The sequence below is a fragment of the Bombina bombina genome, chromosome 1 (assembly GCF_027579735.1).
Source record: "Bombina bombina isolate aBomBom1 chromosome 1, aBomBom1.pri, whole genome shotgun sequence".
NCBI classification, from domain to species: domain Eukaryota; kingdom Metazoa; phylum Chordata; class Amphibia; order Anura; family Bombinatoridae; genus Bombina; species Bombina bombina.
In genome coordinates this window covers 760,909,039-760,926,962 of record NC_069499.1, presented here as the reverse complement: position 1 = coordinate 760,926,962, position 17,924 = coordinate 760,909,039, and the positions used below count along the sequence as shown (strand labels likewise).

General features: G+C 40.4%; 1 protein-coding gene across 1 annotated transcript in view; it reads right to left on the bottom strand.

The window, feature by feature from the left end:
* Positions 1–9,807: 9,807 nt before the first annotated feature.
* Positions 9,808–17,924, bottom strand: part of TRPC5 (transient receptor potential cation channel subfamily C member 5) — a 400,026-nt gene continuing 391,909 nt past the window's right edge. Inside the window, exon 10 of the mRNA XM_053699326.1 lies at positions 9,808–10,518. Within this exon, the coding sequence (XP_053555301.1) occupies positions 9,808–10,518 (711 nt within the window). The remainder of the gene's footprint in view (positions 10,519–17,924) is intronic.

Here is a 17,924-nt window from a genome sequence, read left to right as displayed (position 1 = left end):
TGATAGTAAATCCTAGCGTTTGTGAAACGCTAGGATTTACCAGTGGAAAAAAATTAAGGGGACTTTCAGTCATGAAGTATAAAATACTTCATGCTGAAAGTTCCTTTATTTGTTTGAAGGGTTCGCCACACTGGGCGCCTCAGGAAGCCCACAGCAGAACGCTATTTTGCTGTGAGGTGACGTTTCCACCTCTTAGCCAATAACCATGCGGCCAGCTGGCACCATGCCTGATAGCTAGCACACTATTAGCTAAGATCACCTCACAGCAAAATAGCATTCTGCGGTGGGCTGCCTGAGGCGCTCAGCATGGCGAACGCTTCAGATAAATAAAGGAACTTTCAGCATGAAGTATTTTACACTTCATGACTGAAAGTCCCCCTTTATTGGTTCCACTGGTAAATCTCTGCGTTTCACAAATGCTAGGATTTACTTTCATTTTAATTAAAAACAACATGTATGCTTACCTGATAAATGTATTTATTTCCGGATATGGAGAGTCCACAACGTCATCAATTACTAGTGGGAATATCACTCCTGACCAGCAGGAGGAGGCAAAGAGCACCACAGCAAAGCTGTTAAGTGTCACTCCCCTACCCATAATCCCCAGTCATTCGACTGAAAGGAAAATGGAAAAAAGGAATAACACAAAGGTGTAGAGGTGCCTGAGGTTTAGTAAAAAAATGGTCGTTTAAATTAAGGGTGGGGTCGTGGACTCTCTATATCCGGAAAGAAATAAATGTATCAGGTAAGCATACATTTTGTTTTCTTTCCTAAGAAATGGAGAGTCCACAACATCATCAATTACTAGTGGGAACCGATACCCAAGCTAGAGGACACAGATGACTAGGGAGGAAGAACAAGACAGGCAGACCTAGACAGAAGGCACCACCACTTGAAGAACCATTCTCCCAAAAGAGGCCTCAGCCGAGGCAAAAGTATCAAATTTGGAAAAAGTATGCAAAGAGGACCAAGTTGCAGCCTTGCAAATCTGTTCCGCAGAAGCTTAATTTTTGAAAGCCCAACAAGAGGAGACAGCCCTCATGGAATGAGCCGTAATTCTCTCATAAGCGAAACGAATTATATTTCTCAACCAGAGATAAAGAGAAGTAGCAGTAGCTTTCTGACCTTTACGCCTTCCAGAGAAACAAACAAACAGGGCAGAGGACTGGCGAAAATCCTTAGTCGCCTGTAGGTAGAATTTTAGAGCATGCACAACATCCAAGTTGTGCAACAAACGTTCCTTATGAGAAGAAGGATTAGGACATAGAGAAGGAACAACAATTTCCTGATTAATATTTCTATCTGAAACCACTTTAGGAAGAAACCCCAACTTAGTACGAAGAACCGCCTTATCAGCATAAAAGATAAGATGAATCACACTGCAAAGCCGAGAGTTCCAAGCAGAAGAGATGGCAATAAGAAACAAAACCTTCCAAGATAACAACTTAATATCTATGGAATGCAATGGCTCAAACGGAGCCTGCTGCAAAACTTTAAAACAAGGTTAAGGCTCTAAGGAGGAGCAACAGACTTAAACACAGGCCTGATTCTGACCAGGGCCTGGCAAAAAGATTGAACTTCTGCCACATCTGACCCTTCAGGGAACTGACTGACAATCCCTTCTCCAGACCTTCATGGAGAAAAGACAAAATCCTAGGAATCCTGACCTTACTCCAAGATTAGCCCTTGGATTCATACCAATAAAGGTATTTATGCCATATCTTATGGTAAATCTTTCTAGTAACAGGCTTGCAAGCCTGAATCATGGTCTCAATGACAGACTCAGAAAAACCACGCTTAGACAGAACTAAGCGTTCAATCTCCAAGCAGTCAGCTTCAAAGAAACGAGATTTGGATGAAGGAATGGACCCTGAGTTAGAAGGTCCTTCCTCAGAGGCAACCTCCATGGTGGAAGAGATGACATCTTCACTAGGTCTGCATACCAGATCCTGCAAGGCCACGCAGGAGCTATTAGAATTACTGATGCTCTCTCCTGTTTAATATGAGCAATGACTCGTGGAAGGAGAGCAAACGGAGGAAACAGATATGCCAGACTGAAATCCCACGGAACCGCCAGAGTATCTATCAGAGCGGCCTGCGGATCTCTTGACCTTGAACCGTACCTTGAAAGCTTGGTGTTCTGCTGAGACGCCATCAGATCCAACTCTGGCATCCCCCATTTGAGGGTTATCCTGGAGAACACCTCTGGATAGAAAGCCCACTCCCCGGGATGAAATGTCTGTCTGCTCAGGAAATCCGCTTCCCAGTTGTCCAACCCTGGAATGTGGATGGCAGATAGACAGAAATTGTCAGCTTCCACCCACTGAACAATCCAAGCCACCATCTTCATGGCTACGAAACTCAAAATTCCTCCCTGGTGGTTGATGTAAGCCACTGAGGTGATATTGTCCGACTGGAACCTGATAAACCGGGCTAAGGACAACTGAGGCCAAGCCATCAGGGCATTGTAAATCGCTCTCAACTCCAAGATATTTATGGGGAGAGCAGACTCCTACCAAGTCCATAGTCCCTGCGCCTTTAACGAGTCCCAGATTGCTCCCCAGCCCAGCAGGCTGGCGTCCATGGTCACAATCACCCAGGAAGGTCTCCGGAAACATGCCCTGAGACAGATGCTCCTGAGAGAGCCATCACGGGAGAGAGTCTCTTGTCGCCTGATCTAGATCTATCCTCTGAGATAGATCCGAATGGTCCTGGTTCCATTATTTGAGAATGCACAACTGCAGAGCTCTCAAATGGAATCGAGCAAAGGGAATGATGTCCATGGAAGCGACCATCAGACCAATTTCCTCCATTCATAGAGCCACTGATGGCCGAACAGTAGACTGCAGAGAGAGGCAAGAGGAAAGAATTTTGGATTTTCTGACTTCTGTCAGAAATATTTTCATAGATAGGGAATCTATTATGGTCCCTAAGAAAATCACCCTTGTAGCTGGAACAAGGGAACTCTTTCCAGATTCACTTTCCATCCGTGGGAACGTAGAAAAGACAACAAGATCTCTGTATGAAAGTTTGCTTGTTGAAAATATGGCGCCTGAACCATTATGTCATCCAGGTAGGGTGCTACTGCAATTCCCTGAGACCTGATCACTAGCAAGAGAGCCCCCAGAACCTTTGAGAAGATTCTGGGAGATGTGGCAAGGCCAAATGGAAGAGCCACAAACAAAGTGTTTGTCTAGAAATGCAAATCTCAGGAACTCATGATGATCCCTGTGGATGGGAACATGAAGATACGCATCCTTCAAGTCTATAGTCGTCATGAACTGACCCTATTGGACCAAGGGAAGAAAGGAACAAATGGTTTCCATTTTGAAGGACGGTACCCTGAGGAACTTGTTGAGACACTTAAGGTCTAGAATAGAATGAAAAGTTCCCTCTTTTTTGGGAACCACGAACAGGTTTGAATTGAATCCAAGACCCTGTTTCCTGACAGGAACTGGAACTATCCCTCCCAGGGAAGACAGATCTCGAACGCAATTCAAGAATGCCTCTCTTTTTATCTGGTCTGCAGATAATCTTGAGAGGTGGAATCTGCCTCTGGGAGGAAATCTTTTTAATTCTATTTAGTAACCCTGAGATACTATGTCCACAGCCCAGGGATCTGGGACATCTCGTATCCATGCTCAATAAAACAGAGAAAGTCTGCCCCCCACTTGATCCAATCCCGGATCGGGGGCAAACCCTTCATGCTGATTAAGATTAAGCTGCGGTTTTCTTTGATTGCTTCCCCTTATTCCAAGACTGATTGGGTTTCCAAGAAGAGTTGGACTGTTCCTGTTAGGAAGAGGCAGACTTTCCTTTGAAGTTATGAAAGGCATGAAAATTACTCTGACGTCCTTTAGGTCTATTTTTTCTTGTCTTGTGGTAGAAAAGACCCTTTTCCACCAGTAATGTCAGAAATTGTATCTGCCAGACCAGGTCCAAACAAGGTCTTACCCTTGTAAGGAAGCGCCAGAAGCTTGGACTTAGAAGTAACATCTGCTGACCAAGATTTCAGCCACAGCGCAGTGCAAGCTAGCACAGCAAAGCCAGATATCTTGGCTCCCAGTTTAATAACTTGAATGTTAGCAGCAGAAATAAAGGAATTGGCTAGCTTGAGAGCCTTAATCCTATCTTGGATCTCCTCCAAAAGAGTCTCTACCTGAAGTGAATCAGACAAGGTGTCGCACCAATAAGATGCCGCACTTGACACAGTGGCAATACAAACTACAGGTTGCCATTGAAGACCTTGATGAACATACATCTTTTTCAAATAAGCTTCCAGCTTTTTGTCCATTGGATCCTTAAAAGAGCAGCTATCCTCTATAAGACATTGTGTGCCATGAATATTTAATGGAGTCAGCTACAAGAAACATATTTTTATAGACAGGAGATGGGTAAAAAGGTATCCCTGGCTTCTCCCTTTCCTGTGCAATAATCTCCGTAGCACGGACTGGCACAGAAAACAACTCCACAGAGGAAGGGACATCGTAGTATTTATTAAGTTTACTAGATTTCTTAGGGTTGACAACGGCAGGAGTATATGAGTCATCCAAAGTAGCCAAAACCTCCTTTAACAATACACGAAGGTGTTCAAGCTTAAATCTGAAGGATACTACTTCAGCATCAGATGCAGGAATTATACTGTCCGAATCTGAGATTTCACCCTCAGAAGCTACCGACGTATCCTCCTCATCACACTTATGAGGGAAAGCAACCTGTGTAGCAGAAGATGGAGCAGAAACCTTACTATCTGAATCTCTAATTTTCCTCTTGCATTTTCCCTTAAGCATAGGAAAAGCAGATAATTCCGCAGATACCGCAGAAGATACCTGTGCAGCAATATCTGCAGGCAAATATATGCCTTCAGGAGGCTGAGAGGAACCGCAGGGCACTGCATGTGATGCCATAGAGGCTTGGGACGTTATAGGAGAAAGCTGTGGCATAGCCTGAACAGCATCATCCTGAGAGACATTAGGCTCATGGGGCAATAACTTTCCTTTACATGAACAAAACATGTTGAACAAAATTGCAAAGGAGACACAATATGTGTCTCTTAACATTATAAACAATTGTTAAAAGCAACATGTTCATCCATGTTCTAGTTTGAAAAATAGAACCCAAAAGTATCAGAAAAAATATATTTTTGGAAAAAGCTACTGTCGCTTTAAGTCCTGGATACAGTAATGCATTATAAGAATAATGCTTGTACTAAGATTTGTGACACAGTGCAGAAAATGAAAAGTTCTCAGGTACTCAGCAGAACTGAGGTGCTTACCGCAGCCATTGACCGTACACAGCCGATATTTGCCGGGAAGCACTGTGACGCTACTCCTCTCCAATGATAGAACACAGGAGTCACATGATCGGCTACACCCGAACTGCGCAGACATTGAAGAGAGCGTGTTCCGATATACCTCCTCCCCCCAACAGAAAAAACGCCAAACAGTGCAAGCCGTAGCATCCAAGGAAACGCTAGAAACCAAGTCCCCTAACACACTGCCACCAATAAGAGTAGTTAAGCACTATAAGTGGTACCCGGTCAAAACACCAACAGCCCAAATAAAGACTATTTCTATAAAAGTGTGAAATAAATCGAGCCTCAGAATAATAGTCCCCAGATAAGGAGAATTAACTCTGTCCCATAATTTTTCCTGCAGTAAAATGAATGATCCTCTAAGTGCAAACTCTTCAATCTCTAGAAGACAAAAAATGCACTTACCTGCAGTCTAGCTATCCGGCAGGGAGACAGCTCCTAAGGCGTGGAAGGACACATACTCCTATCAGAGACCTGTAGAAAAAAGAAAGAAGAGAGTAAACCTACTCTGGCTTTCTATACAAGGGCAGCAATCTGTTAGGAAAATGCAGCAAGGCCCGACTTGCAAGTTCCTAACTGCTTAAAAGCCACCACTACTCTACTGCAGAGATTGACGTGGACTACAGCTAGACCCAAAAAACTTGCTTCCTTTAGTCTTGTGAAGCGAAGGAAATCCAATTTTCTTCAGATACCAAACTACACCTCCTCCATTGACAGAGGCAAATAGAATGACTGGGGATTATGGGTAGGGGAGTGACACTTAACAGCTTTGCTGTGGTGCTCTTTGCCTCCTCCTGCTGGCCAGGAGTGATATTCCCACTAGTAATTGATGACGTAGTGGACTCTCCATATCTTAGGAAAGAAATATATATATCAGGGCTCAAAATTTCCAATTGCCCACTCACCAGGGGTAAGTGGCAATTAAACTGTGGCAAGTGAAAGATAGTGAGTGAATGTTCCTGCATATACTACTGTGCAACATCCTGATTTGACCTGTGAGAGAACATTACCCAAACCCAGGGAAGCCTTTTGAGTCTTTTATTGACATTGCAAAACCACTATAACATGTAAAGAATAGAAATTTAAATTTTAGATATCTTTAGATTTTTGCATATACTACTGTGCAAAATCTAAAACACGGGGTCGGAAGTAAATAAAATGAATTACCATGCCATGCAGTGAGTGTTGTATTTGTATATTTTACATTATAAAAATGTAAGCAGGAAAACTAATGAACAGAGTTATCATTAAATCCAAATCACTTTTAAAAACAGTCAGCTCCATTTTGATTCTTTGTCAAGACCACACAACCCTTCACAACACAAGTGCAGCAAACATTCAAATCACTGTTGAGGGGTTAAGTGATTTTGACAAAGGCTCACAATGGAGCTGATACTGACCATTTTTTTAAAAAAAAATTATACAAATTATGTACTGTATTTTGTTTTTTATTTTTTTTAATAAAAATATCATGTGAGTGCCAATTTATATTTTATAATTGAATCAATTTAAATACTTTTTATTTGTGAATAAATTGCAAGGTTTAAACTTTTCTAGCTAATTGCACTTTAGTAGTCTTGCCTTGAACAAATAACTGTCCCTTTGTAAGCATCAGCGCTTGTATTCTGCTGAGCTAACAGTATGACATTTACAAAATAAGCTTTAATGCATCTAGGCTCTTATCGTCATGTGCCTATATCCCATAATGCAACATGGTCCTGGGGCAGAAGTGCCAATACACTATGAAATGTATTTAGCAGTTACATTGTGCTACTGTGGGAACACTGAAGGGAAGTTTACTCTATGTATCCTGCTAATTTATGCCATCAAATCTATGTCTAGATGCTGAAAGCAGGTAACAAACTATCGACCATTTCAGATCTTATAACTTTTATGTGTATTTCCCTTTTTATCCATTTTTATTATACACCCTTGACATATGAGCACTATGTTTTCATTTCAGCAACATTATTTCCTGAATTATCAAACCAAAAAAAATGAAAATCTCTTGTTAAAAATAAACAAAGTAGAAGAAGTAGCTTAAAAATTTTGGTGCATTTATTTAAAGTATCAGGTTAGCATAATTTGCCAAAACTTTCAGTCACCCTGAGAAAATCTGCAATATTATACATATTTGTATGCTCACATTTTGCACACACATTATTTCTGTCTCTGGAAGGTTATATGCTCGTATATTTATTTGCAAAAATAGTTTTAATTTATTAAGTTTCCTATCATACTCATACAAGGTGCAATCCTATGTATCCGGCAATTCAATATGATATATATATATATAATTTTCCATGTATTAGTTTAGTAATCTGTAAAATTTTAACCTGCAACTCTATGATACAATAAATAAACCTTGATCTAACTTTAACCCCTTCACGCCATTAGGACATTCCATTCCGCCCTAACAGCGCTGGGCTTTAACCTTTTTTTTATTATTATCAGTTATTTGTAGAGTGCCAACAGGTTCCACAACGCTAAAGACATGGGTCTAATATGCAAGGTGACAGTTATGGGATAGGGGGCCCTGCCAAGAGTTTCACTGTTGTAAATCATCTCTCATGAAGGTGATCTACAAAGCAGCTGGGTTTGTAACATCCTATCTTATATGGCGTCCTGCATCCTCCCCCTTTTGATGAACTCAAGATCGGACTGGGGGCATGCCTAGCAGCATAAGCAGTACCCCATGATCCAATACCGGACTTGAAATGACGTGATCACATTGATGATTGCGTTATTTCATTGTTGCAGCTTTGTTCTGATGTTAAACACTTGTGCCAGGCATGAAGGGGTTTAGACTATTGTATACACATAGAGGAGTATATTTGTTATGGTTAAATTTGTCATATGCAGCGACCGTTAGCCGTCTGCTGGATGTTCATGTGATGCAACTCTGCAATCTCATTTCCATTGTCTTATTTATGTGCTGTTAATGCCCCTGTCCAATACAGCTAATTTGTCTGTGCAGGATAGCATAAAATAGGGAAGGGGTGGATTACAGTTTTTCAGAGGCAACATTATGCTCTCAGTGAGACCATATACTAGTGGGGATACCACTGGACACAGAGGTGGGCAGACCATGCATATGGGTATTTGATAATTCTGCACTATTTTAGCAGTAATGAGATAAATCTGACCTGGTAGCATATTTAAAATACATCTTGAATAAAACTACCCTTGATATAGAAAAGGTTAGCAAAGTGCATTCTATTCAGTACAGAGACAGTAAGTAAATATGACATCATTGTTAATTATTTCCAATACATTCATGGTTTTAGTAGATTTGTGTGATACAGGGTATAGTAGTTATAACTTAAAAATACAACAGTAGTAGTTATAACAATAAAAAAATACACATAAACATTTTACGGACAAGTTATAACTTGTCCGTAAAATGTTTATGTGTATTTTTTTATTGTCAAATAATATCCAACTACGGGTGACATATAGCTATTCTGAGGTATAAATATCTCACCGTGGTAAATCTGATCTATCAATTAGATGCCATTATTTTGGGATAGTAAAACTGATGTGCAATGCGCAAATAGGTCCAGTAGGTGGCAGTATAAAATAACATTGCAGAGGGGGCCTGAGACCGCTTTTGTCTGATTTAATATCAAAGTAAACCATTATTAAAAATGCAATAGACAAATTGGAAACCAATCTAAAACTGTCACCCATAACAATGAGTATAAAGGAACAGCACAGAAATGCTACTAGATTAAAACACTTTCTTATTAACCAGCATGCTCTATTTCATGGGATAATTAACTCATTGTCACCTATATGTTCTTGCATATTAAGACACACATAGAATTGCAATATTACTTTGGTATTATATTTTGTGAAATGCACTGCAAGTCCAGTTGACTGCATATTCTGAATAAACCAGTCAATTTGTAAATGAATGTGGTTCTCTAATATTTGTGCTAGCAAGTTAAGTCTGGCCTTTTTTATTTCACTAATTAAACCATGAGACCTTGTGCACTTTGAGGAAGTCTATTCCAGTGTTCTGTTTTTTTTGTTTTCCTTTTCTTTTTTTATAAACCTATAATACTGCATCAGAAATATATTTTAGAGAAGCATATTTGGAATAACATATTATGAGGACGGAGAAAATAAAAGAAAGCATGATGACTACCACAAATATTCTGCTCTTTTCTTCTTATACAATTAACCATACTCTTTCAGCACCAGAGGATCCAATACTATGTTTTGTAAAATGCTTTGATGGCCCAGCTGGTGCTAATCTGGAGACATAAATGGCAAGAAAATATTAGCACAATTTGTTACTTAAAAACAAAAAAAGAAATAAAAAATGTTAAAAAAATATTGAAAAATCCATTGCTGTTAATAGAACGCCGAACTTATCCATGTGAAGGAAGGGATTCCTACCTTTTAAATGATCTGTAAAAGGAGATCGTTAGAAATCTATTCTTGCTAAATTATACAGCACTCATAAATATATTATTATTTTTTTAAACTTATAGTCTTGTTGTGACCTGCTCTTCCTGTCCGTCTTTCCATTGGTTGATGAGCAGGTCACATGCCTCACCCCAAGAGTCAAATACATCTTCTGTAGAGTCTATCAGCTTGGAGCTAGAGGAGCATAGGCTGGAAGCACAGTGTAGAGAGTTGGTACAAACAGGAGCGTGTTCAATACTTTGGCCACCAATGCTCCCACCTTGACTCACCTCACTGAGGTTAATTTCACTTTTAGAGCCTTCTGTCTCTCCATCAGTCTGAGTGTGTTTTAAGTCCTGCCACATGCAGTGAGGCTGAATAAGTCCATCAGAGATGGTGTATACTGGTTCTGAAGCTGGTTCTGGCACATGACCATTCATTTTGGAAAAGAGGAGGCCCAGCCTTTTGAAGGACTCTTTCTTAGAACTTGAAAGCCTCTGTAGCTTGTTGCCATTCCTAATGAAAGAGCGATTATTAATCCCATTACTTTTGGGTGCGTCCTCAATGATTTCAATCCCAGACATTGTCTTAATCAGGGCAGATACATTGAAATCTTTTTTTTTCTGTGATACATTGAAGGAAACACTCTTTGACTTGGCATGGTTTTCTGGTGTCTCCTCCTTTTGAGATACTTCAGTACTGCTAGTGGAGTAACTTCTTCTTGGAGGTTTTCTGTTTCCTAAGAGGTCAAGTACTTCATATCGGAAACTAGAGATGTCCTGCTTCAGCTCCTGTGGGGATAGAAAAATTAGTTTTGGATAAAGCCGTCATGAATATTTTCTAATAAAAATAAAAATAATTAAATGCAATTAATATCACTGTAATTGCATGCAAAGAGAACCTATAAATTATACATAGCTAACTTCCACATTAAAATACATGAATGCTGTTGGATTTCAACACATACACAAAATAAAAATGTATAACAATTTCATAGTAACACATTAAAGGAGCATTGCAAACTATAATATGCTTTTTTATCTCAATGTTCCTGTACTAAGTGTGAAAGAAAATCTTTTTTTGCCACTTGTAGCTGCTACTCTTGTATACACATCATAACAAAAATAACTATAAGGATCTTTAAACCCATAACTCTATGGTAGTGTTGATCTGATTAATGTATTCATTATACCCACTTTAAAATTAAAGGGACACTAAACCCACATTTTTTCTTTCATGATTCAGATAGAACATGTAATTTTAAGCAACTTTCTAATTTACTCCTATTATCAATTTTTCTTCTTTCTCTTGCTATCTTTATTTAAAAAGCAGGAATGTGATGCATAGGAGCCAGACCATTTTTGGTAGAGAACCTGGGTTATGCTTGCTTATTGGTGGGTAAATGTAGCCTCCAATAAGCAAGCACTGTCCATGGTGCTGAATCTAAAATGGGCTGGCTGCTAAGATTTACATTCCTGCTTTTAAAATAAAGATAGCAAGAGTACATATAAAAATTGATAATAGGAGTACATTTTAAAGTTGCTTAAAATTTCATGCTCTATCTGAATCATGAAAGAAAAAAATTGGGTTCAGTGTCCCTTTAAAGCAACAGCATTTGTTTTAGGACCATAAAATGTTACCAATAATAAAATGCTCTTATAAAATGATAATCTGATCCATAACAGTGTTTAAAGCCCTATTGCCTAAGAATTTACCTTTGTCTATTGCGTCCCAGAAATGCTCTGTACTCAACAGCTTCTACTTAATACAGAAGATATATTGTGTATAACATACCCTGATCACATAAAATAAACAAATTGAAGTATCTTTTGTAAACTTATGATACGTAATATAGACTTCATATTAGTTTTCTTTGTATTCTACAAACTGTATATACAACTCAATTTATATTTTCCTTGGTTTAATAGTCTCTGAGATGTGTGTGGAATTATATTTCAGATAGTCACATGAGGACCAACTATACCGTACAATTTGCGGACATAGTGTCCCAGTGGTGTTAGATGCAGTTGAAAGTGTTATAATAAAAATGCAGACGTGTAAAAAAGTTGTCTCTGTGGGAGCTACTAAATGACAGTTATGTTTTGGTGGAAAAATAGAATAAAATACATTTTTAAGGGTTAGTTCAGCTCAAAATTTAGTAATGTGAAAAATTACATCTTCCTCATCCACAATAAATATTTTTCTGAATCTCAAATGCTTTACTCTATCCCTGTGGTCTCCTTTCCTCATATATTTTGCGTGTTTCAAATCATTGTATTGTCGTCTATCTCAAAAATTCTGATTAATTATGTTACAGTAGTTGTTTATCTGAACTTCTGATTATTTATATTTTATTCATTTCAAATAAGAGTTTTTTATTGCACTTTTTTAAAAAAAGATTGTTATTTTAATTCTTTGTTGCATCTAAGATGATATTTAAAATCTACTATAGGGGTTTCAATGTATCTTTCTGTGCTACTACATTCTGTACCCCAAAGAGGTCCATGGAGTCTCAGTTTTACCAACCCTACTCACGGTACAAGTGTGACTCCACCCCTCAAGTTTTATTCATGCCCACAGAATACCCATGGCCCCCAAACCACAAGTCTGCCTCACCTATCACTACCAAAAGGCCTCCAGGAAATGCTGGAAAGTTTGTGTTACACCCTTCATTGATGAAGTTATTTAGGTACAATTTTACCTATTATCAAAAGTACTTCTTTCATTTGGTATTCTTTATTGTAAATGGGTTCTTTTTGAAAAGAGCTTACTGAATTAGGCATAGGAGTGAGCATGTTTCATGATAACAATGTCTATAACATTATTACAAACATTGGAATCGATTCCAATTTTTACAATATCGACTCCCGATGACTTCGTTTTGGTCAACATGGAAGGTTTATTTATGTAGATGATTGATAGCACATATGGTTAACCAAATAGACAGATACATAACAATCCACAGTCCAAATATTATCAAAGTGATCTTAAGACAGATGGTAACCGGTGGCTCTTATAGTCCATATGTGGTAGGTATGTATTATAAAACTATTCCATCTATTTATTTATAAATCAATGTATCATCCATTTTCTATGTTTTAAGAATTAAGAACAACAATCAACCATATTAATAACATCTCAAAGCCATGATATCTTACTTCACTGCATGTTGTATCATAAACCTGAAGAATATCAAATTGATAAGCCAGATGCTCCTGAATCATCCCCAGAGTGCCAACCACTCAGCTCTCTGATACTTGATCTTCCCTCTAATGATGATACTGAGAAGTCTAACTGCCATTCACCTCTCAACTGTGCATTCAGGAGAAAATCAGAATTGGGTATAGTGTTTGTTTCTGTAGATTAATCTGTATTGTTAGTAAATAGGGCTCCCATTTCATCATAAATGAGGTCATTCTTACTTGGATGTCTCCCAATACATCTGATTGCTCATAGAGAACCTGTTGCAGCAACTGTTTTAACTGGGTTAAAGTTGGAGCCTTTTTTATCTAACCAAAGACTAAAGATGAGTCTTCTAGCTAAGAGTAAAACATTATGGGCCAGATTACCAGTGGAGCTCAAAATTGAACTCCACTCGTAATACCAGTGTACACTATTACCAGATCAGCAAGTTCACATTGCAGGGAAACTTGCTCTCAGGAGAGTGCACTTCGATAGGTTCCAATGGGAGCCTCATTCTCATGACGTGAGGCACGGCAGAGAACCAAGCGGAACGAAGGGGGTAAGTCACGCAGCGATCGGCAGCAAAGTGTAAATGTATATGAATATATATTTATGTGTTAATGTGTATATACACTCATTAACACATAAATATATATGTATATACATATATATTTATAGGAATATAACAGTCCCCATACACCGCAATGTAAAGGCACTTTTCAGTGCCTTTTTTTTTTCTAACGCCACCCACCTGCTCATTTTAACCCCTTAAAGCTGCTTCAAGCAGTTATGTTTTAAAAAATTAAAAAACAGAATTTATGTTTACCTGATAAATTACTTTCTCCAACGGTGTGTCCGGTCCACGGCGTCATCCTTACTTGTGGGATATTCTCTTCCCCAACAGGAAATGGCAAAGAGCCCAGCAAAGCTGGTCACATGATCCCTCCTAGGCTCCGCCTTCCCCAGTCATTCGACCGACGTAAAGGAGGAATATTTGCATAGGAGAAACCATATGATACCGTGGTGACTGTAGTTAAAGAAAATAAATTATCAGACCTGATTAAAAAACCAGGGCGGGCCGTGGACCGGACACACCGTTGGAGAAAGTAATTTATCAGGTAAACATAAATTCTGTTTTCTCCAACATAGGTGTGTCCGGTCCACGGCGTCATCCTTACTTGTGGGAACCAATACCAAAGCTTTAGGACACGGATGAAGGGAGGGAGCAAATCAGGTCACCTAGATGGAAGGCACCACGGCTTGCAAAACCTTTCTCCCAAAAATAGCCTCAGAAGAAGCAAAAGTATCAAACTTGTAAAATTTAGTAAAAGTGTGCAGTGAAGACCAAGTCGCTGCCTTACATATCTGATCAACAGAAGCCTCGTTCTTGAAGGCCCATGTGGAAGCCACAGCCCTAGTGGAATGAGCTGTGATTCTTTCAGGAGGCTGCCGTCCGGCAGTCTCATAAGCCAATCTGATGATGCTTTTAATCCAAAAAGAGAGAGAGGTAGAAGTTGCTTTTTGACCTCTCCTTTTACCAGAATAAACAACAAACAAGGAAGATGTTTGTCTAAAATCCTTTGTAGCATCTAAATAGAATTTTAGAGCACGAACAACATCCAAATTGTGCAACAAACGTTCCTTCTTTGAAACTGGATTCGGACACAAAGAAGGCACGACTATCTCCTGGTTAATGTTTTTGTTAGAAACAACTTTCGGAAGAAAACCAGGTTTAGTACGTAAAACCACCTTATCTGCATGGAACACCAGATAAGGAGGAGAACACTGCAGAGCAGATAATTCTGAAACTCTTCTAGCAGAAGAAATTGCAACCAAAAACAAAACTTTCCAAGATAATAACTTAATATCAACGGAATGTAAGGGTTCAAACGGAACCCCCTGAAGAACTGAAAGAACTAAATTGAGACTCCAAGGAGGAGTCAAAGGTTTGTAAACAGGCTTGATTCTAACCAGAGCCTGAACAAAGGCTTGAACATCTGGCACAGCTGCCAGCTTTTTGTGAAGTAACACAGACAAGGCAGAAATCTGTCCCTTCAAGGAACTTGCAGATAATCCTTTCTCCAAACCTTCTTGAAGAAAGGATAGAATCTTAGGAATTTTTACCTTGACCCAAGGGAATCCTTTAGATTCACACCAACAGATATATTTTTTCCATATTTTGTGGTAAATTTTTCTAGTTACAGGCTTTCTGGCCTGAACAAGAGTATCAATGACAGAATCTGAGAACCCTCGCTTTGATAAGATCAAGCGTTCAATCTCCAAGCAGTCAGTTGGAGTGAGACCAGATTCGGATGTTCGAACGGACCTTGAACAAGAAGGTCTCGTCTCAAAGGTAGCTTCCATGGTGGAGCCGATGACATATTCACCAGGTCTGCATACCAAGTCCTGCGTGGCCACGCAGGAGCTATCAAGATCACCGATGCCCTCTCCTGATTGATCCTGGCTACCAGCCTGGGGATGAGAGGAAACGGCGGGAATACATAAGCTAGTTTGAAGGTCCAAGGTGCTACTAGTGCATCTACTAGAGTCGCCTTGGGATCCCTGGATCTGGACCCGTAGCAAGGAACCTTGAAGTTCTGACGAGAGGCCATCAGATCCATGTCTGGAATGCCCCACAATTGAGTAATTTGGGCAAAGATTTCCGGATGGAGTTCCCACTCCCCCGGATGAAATGTCTGACGACTCAGAAAATCCGCTTCTCAATTTTCCACTCCTGGGATGTGGATTGCAGACAAGTGGCAGGAGTGAGTCTCCGCCCATTGAATGATTTTGGTCACTTCTTCCATCGCCAGGGAACTCCTTGTTCCCCCCTGATGGTTGATGTACGCAACAGTCGTCATGTTGTCTGATTGAAACCGTATGAACTTGGCCTTTGCTAGCTGAGGCCAAGCCTTGAGAGCATTGAATATCGCTCTCAGTTCCAGAATATTTATCGGGAGAAGAGATTCTTCCCGAGACCAAAGACCCTGAGCTTTCAGGGGTCCCCAGACCGCGCCCCAGCCCACCAGACTGGCGTCGGTCGTGACAATGACCCACTCTGGTCTGCGGAAGCTCATCCCTTGTGACAGGTTGTCCAGGGACAGCCACCAACGGAGTGAATCTCTGGTCCTCTGATCTACTTGTATCGTCGGAGACAAGTCTGTATAGTCCCCATTCCACTGACTGAGCATGCACAGTTGTAATGGTCTTAGATGAATTCGCGCAAAAGGAACTATGTCCATTGCCGCTACCATCAAACCTATTACTTCCATGCACTGCGCTATGGAAGGAAGAGGAACAGAATGAAGTATTTGACAAGAGTTTAGAAGTTTTGATTTTCTGGCCTCTGTCAGAAAAATCCTCATTTCTAAGGAGTCTATTATTGTTCCCAAGAAGGGAACCCTTGTTGACGGAGATAGAGAACTTTTTTCTACGTTCACTTTCCACCCGTGAGATCTGAGAAAGGCCAGGACAATGTCCGTGTGAGCCTTTGCTTGAGGAAGGGACGATGCTTGAATCAGAATGTCGTCCAAGTAAGGTACTACTGCAATGCCCCTTGGTCTTAGCACCGCTAGAAGGGACCCTAGTACCTTTGTGAAAATCCTTGGAGCAGTGGCTAATCCGAACGGAAGTGCCACAAACTGGTAATGCTTGTCCAGGAATGCGAACCTTAGGAACCGATGATGTTCCTTGTGGATAGGAATATGTAGATACGCATCCTTTAAATCCACCGTGGTCATGAATTGACCTTCCTGGATGGAAGGAAGAATTGTTCGAATGGTTTCCATTTTGAACGATGGAACCTTGAGAAACTTGTTTAGGATCTTGAGATCTAAGATTGGTCTGAATGTTCCCTCTTTTTTGGGAACTACGAACAGATTGGAGTAGAACCCCATCCCTTGTTCTCCTAAAGGAACAGGATGAATCACTCCCATTTTTAACAGGTCTTCTACACAATGTAAGAATGCCTGTCTTTTCATGTGGTCTGAAGACAATTGAGACCTGTGGAACCTCCCCCTTGGGGGAGGCCCCTTGAATTCCAGAAGATAACCTTGGGAGACTATTTCTAGTGCCCAAGGATCCAGAACATCTCTTGCCCAAGCCTGAGCGAAGAGAGAGAGTCTGCCCCCCACCAGATCCGGTCCCGGATCGGGGGCCAACATTTCATGCTGTCTTGGTAGCAGTGGCAGGCTTCTTGGCCTGCTTTCCCTTGTTCCAGCCTTGCATTGGTCTCCAGGCTGGCTTGGCTTGAGAAGTATTACCCTCTTGCTTAGAGGACGTAGCACTTGGGGCTGGTCCGTTTCTACGAAAGGGACGAAAATTAGGTTTATTTTTGGCCTTGAAAGACCTATCCTGAGGAAGGGCGTGGCCCTTACCCCCAGTGATATCAGAGATAATCTCTTTCAAGTCAGGGCCAAACAGCGTTTTCCCCTTGAAAGGAATGTTAAGCAATTTGTTCTTGGAAGACGCATCCGCTGACCAAGATTTCAACCAAAGCGCTCTGCGCGCCACAATAGCAAACCCAGAATTTTTCGCCGCTAACCTAGCCAATTGCAAAGTGGCGTCTAGGGTGAAAGAATTAGCCAATTTGAGAGCACGGATTCTGTCCATAATCTCCTCATAAGGAGGAGAATCACTATCGATCGCCTTTTCTAGCTCATCGAACCAGAAACACGCGGCTGTAGTGACAGGGACAATGCATGAAATTGGTTGTAGAAGGTAACCTTGCTGAACAAACATCTTTTTAAGCAAACCTTCTAATTTTTTATCCATAGGATCTTTGAAAGCACAACTATCTTCTATGGGTATAGTGGTGCGTTTGTTTAAAGTAGAAACCGCCCCCTCGACCTTGGGGACTGTCTGCCATAAGTCCTTTCTGGGGTCGACCATGGGAAACAATTTTTTAAATATGGGGGGAGGGACGAAAGGTATACCGGGCCTTTCCCATTCTTTATTTACAATGTCCGCCACCCGCTTGGGTATAGGAAAAGCTTCTGGGGGCCCCGGGACCTCT